This window comes from Pelobates fuscus, chromosome 2 (genome assembly GCF_036172605.1).
Source record: "Pelobates fuscus isolate aPelFus1 chromosome 2, aPelFus1.pri, whole genome shotgun sequence".
Lineage (NCBI taxonomy): Eukaryota > Metazoa > Chordata > Amphibia > Anura > Pelobatidae > Pelobates > Pelobates fuscus.
This window is the reverse complement of record NC_086318.1, coordinates 282,883,525-282,889,515: the sequence shown is the minus strand read 5'-3', so window position 1 is coordinate 282,889,515 and position 5,991 is coordinate 282,883,525. Positions and strand designations below refer to the sequence as shown.

Sequence of the window (5,991 nt, the reverse complement as noted above, 5' to 3'; positions counted from 1 at the left end):
CAACACACATTAGACTATCAATAAAAATAACTAGTGTGCAAAATTTAAATCTTATGCCAAAATCGACAATCTGAAAACAGACTTGAAATTATTTTTTATCTGATTGTTTTGGCCGACAACTTGAAATTATCTTTAAATTGTCAACAATTCACTTTTATCAATTACGCTGTTAGTTGCAGTTCTGGACCTGTTTAACCCCTTCGTGACCAGACCACTTTTCAATTTTCTTACCGTTTGGGACCAGGGCTGTTTTTACATTTCTGCTGTTTGTGTTTAGCTGTAATTTTCCACTTAGTCATTTACTGTACACACACATATTATATACAGTTTTGTTTCGCCATTAAATGGTCTTTCTAAAGATGCCATTATGTTCATTGTATCCTGTAATTGACAACCAAAAAAAAATTATAACATTTAAAAAACACACCTTTTCTAACTTTGACCCCCAAAATCTGTTGCGCATCTACAGCCGCCAAAAAACACCCTTGCTAAATAGTTTATACATTTGTCCTGAGTTTAGAAATACCCAATGTTAACATGTTCTTAGCTTTTTTGGGAAAGTTATATTGCTATAAGTACAAATAGGACATTGCTGTTTCAAAATATAATTTTTTTTAAAATGTATCAATAGTGACATTGTAAAACTTTTATCTGTCATGAATTTCTGAATTACACCTCACATGTACATATTTTTTTTTAGTAGACAACCCAGGGTTTTCAATATGGGTTATGTCCAGTCTTTTTAGTAGCCACTTAGTCACAAAAACTGGCCAAAGTTAGCATTTATATTTGTTTGTGTGTTTACAATGCAAAAAGCAATTATGAACGCTAACTTTGGCAAGTGTTTGTGACTAAGTGGCTACTACAAAAGACTGAACATACCCTATTTGCAATACCTTGGGTTTTCTACTTTTGCAAATGGTACGCCATCAAGGGGGTAATTCTCATTACTGGGCTACCATACGCTCTCAAAGGCAACATAACCAATCTCGAAAATTTCAATGTGAAAAAATGGAAAGGCGTGCCTTATATTTGACCCTGTAACTTTCAAAAACACTATAAAACCTGTACATGGGGGTTACTGTTATACTCTACTACTTACATAGTTACATAGTCACATAGTTGAAAAGAGACTTGCGTCCATCAAGTTCAGCCTTCCTCACACTTGTTTTTTTCCTGTTGATTCAAAAGAAGGCAAAAAAAAACCCAGTTTGAAGCACTTCCAATTTTGCAACAAGCTAGGAATAAAATTCCTTCTTGACCCCAGATTGGCAGTCAGATTTATCCTTGGATCAAGCAGTTATTACCCTACATTGAAAGATTATATCTTTGAATATTCTGTTTTAGCAAGTATGCATCTAGTAGATGTTTGAACATCTGTATGGACTCTGATAAAACCACTTCTTCAGGCAGAGGATTCCACATCCTTATTCTTCTTACAGTAAAAAAAACTTTTCTTTGCCTTAGACAAAATCTTCTTTCTTCCAGTCTAAACGCATGACCTCGTGTCCTATGTAAAGTCTGGTTTGTGAATAGATTTCCACACAATGGTTTGTATTGGCCCTGAATATATTTGTATAATTGTGGCAAATTTAGCCACTTCTGGACACTTAGGGTGAATATTTCGTCAACTGTTGCTATGCTCGTTTTATATGCAGTGTGTAGAATTTGTCTGAATATTATATCAGTTATGTATTTTTATGTAAAACTGTATACAGTATTTCGCTTTACGGAGAGATAATGTGATTAACAGTACATTCTTGCACAATTATCTCTCCTGTACGGCAAGGCATGCTGGGAAACAGCCTTGCAGGCTAAGTTCACCACACAGTCCTCTGTAGTAAAACCCCTGCAATGTCATTCAGGAAACCCCTTGCACGGGGTCTTGCATAAATACTGTGACCGTGGAATAAAATGACAGTTGGCTCCCAGACTATGTGTTGTCTAGTCCTTGGGGAAGAGGGATTATTATTACGCTGCCTGTGTTTTACCTGCTTTATCCTGACTACCAGCGGAGATACCGTGAATTATACTGCTACTCCGCTACAATAATGTTATCATATCCCCTCTCAGGCGATGTTTTTCTAAACTAAATAGGTTTCAATTTGTTAACCTTTCTTCATAGCTGATATGTTCCAGTCCTTTTATTAATTTTGTAGCCCGCCTCTGCACTTTTTTTTTATGTGGTCTTACCAGTGATTTATAAAGAGGCAAAATGATATTCTCGTCCCGAGAATGAATGCCATTTTTCATGCATGACAATACCTTACTGGCCTTGGCCACTGCTGATTGACATTGCACATTGTTGCATAGTTTGTTGTCTATAACAATTCCCAAGTCCTTTACGTGTGTGGTTATTCCTAATTCGCTTCCATTAACCCCTTAAGGACACATGACATGTCTGACACGTCATGATTCCCTTTTATTCCAGAAGTTTGGTCCTTAAAGGGACACTCCAGGCACCCAGACCACTTCTGCTCATTGGAGTGGTCTGGGTGCCAACTCCCACTACCCTTAACCCTGCAAGTGTAATTATTGCAGTTTTTCATAAACTGCAATATTTACATTGCAGGGTTAACTCCACCTCTAGTGGCTGTCTATTAGACAGCCACTAGAGGTCACTTCCTGGGTTCTAGCACAGGTTTCCTGTGCTAGAGCGTCGCTGGACGTCCTCACGCTGTGTGAGGACCTCCAGCGTCGCTCAAAACCCCATAGGAAAGCATTGAAATGATTTTTCAATGCTTTCCTATGGGGAGACGTAATGCGCATGCGCGGAATTTCCGTGCATGCGCATTAGGTCTCCTCGGCCGGTGAGCGAGATTAGTCTCGCCCACCGGCCGACGTAATCACTAGTAGGAGCGTCGCGGAGGCGGAGACAGCGGCGAGGGACATCGCCGCTGTCCCAGGTAAGTCACTGAAGGGGTTTTCACCCCTTCAGTAACCGGGGATTGGTGGGTGGGAGGGAGAGGGACCCTCCAGTGCCAGAAAAACGAATCGTTTTTCTGGCAATGGAGTTTCCCTTTAAGGGGTTAAGGGTATACGTTGCTTGTGTATTCTTTACACCCAAGTGCATAACTTAGCATTTTTCAACATTAAATTTAATCTGCCATTTGAGTGCCCAGTCCTCCAATCTATCTAAATCCCTCTGCAGCAAAGTAATATCTTGCTCACATTGTATTATTTTACAGAGTTTTGTGTCATCTGCAAACACTGAAACATGACTTCCAATGCTTTCTTCAAGATCATTTATAAACATGTTAAATAGAAGGGGTCCCAGAACAGACCTCTGAGGGACACCACTTGCCACCTCTGTCCAGCTTGAAAATGTACCATTAATGACAACTCTTTGTACTCTGTTTTTAAGCCAATGTTCTACCCAAGAACAAGCATTTTCATCTAGACCGATTTCCTTGAGTTTGAACACTAATCTATTGTGTGGGACTGTATCAAATGCCATGGCAAAATCCAAATAGATCACATCTATTGCAACACCCTGATCTATACTTCTACTTACTTCTTTGTATATAATATATCTATATATATATATATATATATATATATATATATATATATATAATTACCATAATACAGTTAGAATACAATTACATATATCATTTTATTTTTAAAATGTTTTTAAAAATATATATATACCATATATATATATATACACACGTGTGTATTTTTATATTAATATATGTATATATTAATAAAAAAAATACTTAGTATGAAGATATATATATATATGTGTGTGTGTATTTTTTTTTTGTTTATTTTAACCAACTGGGGGGACTGCCTGTCACCAGGCCACATTATGCCTGGTGACATAGACATGCGCACGGGGTATGCATGGGCACACCCTAATCCCAGCGGCCTGCACTATGTGCCTCCATGGGCCAGTGAGGAAGATCAAATATCTCCCTCACAGGCATGGAGGAAGGCAGGAGAGGACCCGGGGAGCTCTTGCCAGCAGCTCCGCCGGGTTCCTCTCGCGAGGTCAGAGTTGCCATGGCAACGCTCAGATCTCGCGAGAGTGAACTTTAGCCCCTTGTGGGGCTAGAGTTCACTCACAACTGGACCATTAGGGATGGCAGCAGCAGCAAAAGGATATTAACTAAACGGCCCCCACCCCCACACAATACACTCAAACAGCACCCAGACACAAACACAGCACGCACACACTAACAGCACCCTTACACATACAGCACACACATAAATCACCCTTACACACACTAACAGCACCCTTTCACACGCACAGCACCTGCACACACACACATCAGTGTATGTATAAGTATGCAGCATGTGTGTTTTTGCTTTAGGGTGCACACCCTTATGCAATAGGCTGCGCATGCCTATGCCAGGTGATACTATGGATGCCTATTGTGGCCTTGTGACCGCTTTTTCAGAGCGATCACATGGCCTATGGGGTCCTATTTAGCTGTGGGGGGACTGTTTGGGCTGTCAGACAGTCCCCCAGACGGAGAAGAAGACCAATCGCCAGCGGCGATCAGGTAAGTCAGGGCTGTCCAACCTGCGGCCCCCCAGATGTTGCTGAACTACAACTCCCATGATTCCCTTGCTATCTGTTTAATTTAAAGGATCATGGGAGTTGTAGTTCAGCAACATCTGGGGGGCCGCAGATTGGACAGCTCTGGGGTAAGTGAATGGGAATGGAGTGAGAGAGGGAAGCAGAGGGTTAATTTTATTTTTTTATTCTTCACTGAGTGCCTCGACCCCTCGATGCACACAGACAGAGCATCGGAGGCCTGCCTGATGGATTCTGATTCTCTGCCTCACTGCACCCGGCAGTGAGGAAGGGTATTGCAGGATGCCTCGAAGGGGAACGGGGGCGCCCGGTAGTGAGGAAGGGTATTGCAGGATGCCTCGACATTGAGGCATCACTGCAATACCCTTAGAGCAGCTGGAAGCGATCATGATCACTTCCAGCGCTCAAATGTGTCGCGGACGTACAGGCTAAGTCAGCGGTCGTTAACTACTTCTTTTTTTTTTTTTGGTCTGATGTACCCTGTACATCCGCGGTCAGTAAGGGGTTAAAAGTGTTGTGGTTGCTTTGTACCAGTGAAAGGATTGAAGATCATTTATATTAATTTAGACTGTTTTAAAATCATGTCTTAAATGCAATTAAAACACTGCTTGACATCTAAAAGGCATCACAGCAACATAGTATTTATTTGAGACTAAATTGTGTATGTGTGTATAGATGTAGATATAGATATAGTTTTTTTTTTTTCTTTCTTCAATTGGTTAATAGGTGACTGTGCATTAACCTGAAATCAATAGCCATAACATTGTTTAATGTTTTACTTAAAATAAATCCAGCCTTAATATATTGGCTGTTCTCTTAAGCAACACGTTTTATGTTTTTAACATTATTTAATAACCTTGTTCTATAAAATGGTACATTTGCAGGGTCAGATCCAGGAGACTCCTATTATCTTGGAGCGAGACTAAGCAAAGATGGTTGCTGTGGAAGCATTATATGAGCTGCTAACAAATGACTGATCTTGTGGCAGTGGTCACCACTGGTGAACTAGTAGAGGACATGCTGGAAAATGTTTACAACTGCTATTGTATTATAAAATGTCAATCCTTGCACTTAGCCATCTCTTGTATATAGTGTAAATGCCAAATGCAATCTCTAAAGGTCAAGTTTACTTCAAATTTTGTAATTGGTTTGTAAGAAGAATAAATATGCCCTTTACCTTGTTTGCCTTATTAATGATTTTGTGGAACTTTTATTTATTTTTTGTTACATAATTGAAGATTATATTAGCTTTAGTGTACTAATAATCTTAATTTTAGTAATGACAGGAGGCGAATATTTGCATATCTTTCTTTACTGAAAACTCCAGCAGCATAGAAACAGTAACAACCAATCAGAGAAAAGATATGCTGCCCATAAAAGGGTCTGTCTATGACATAATTTCCTCTTTCTTTGAGGCGAAAAAAAGGTAACAGTCAATACATAAAATA

General features: G+C 39.8%; 1 protein-coding gene across 1 annotated transcript in view; it reads left to right on the top strand.

The window, feature by feature from the left end:
- Nucleotides 1-5,712, top strand: part of ZDHHC14 (zinc finger DHHC-type palmitoyltransferase 14) — a 300,826-nt gene extending 295,114 nt beyond the window's left edge. Inside the window, exon 11 of the mRNA XM_063443413.1 lies at nt 5,428-5,712. Within this exon, the coding sequence (XP_063299483.1) occupies nt 5,428-5,469 (42 nt within the window). The 3' untranslated portion in view covers nt 5,470-5,712. The remainder of the gene's footprint in view (nt 1-5,427) is intronic.
- Nucleotides 5,713-5,991: the final 279 nt, after the last annotated feature.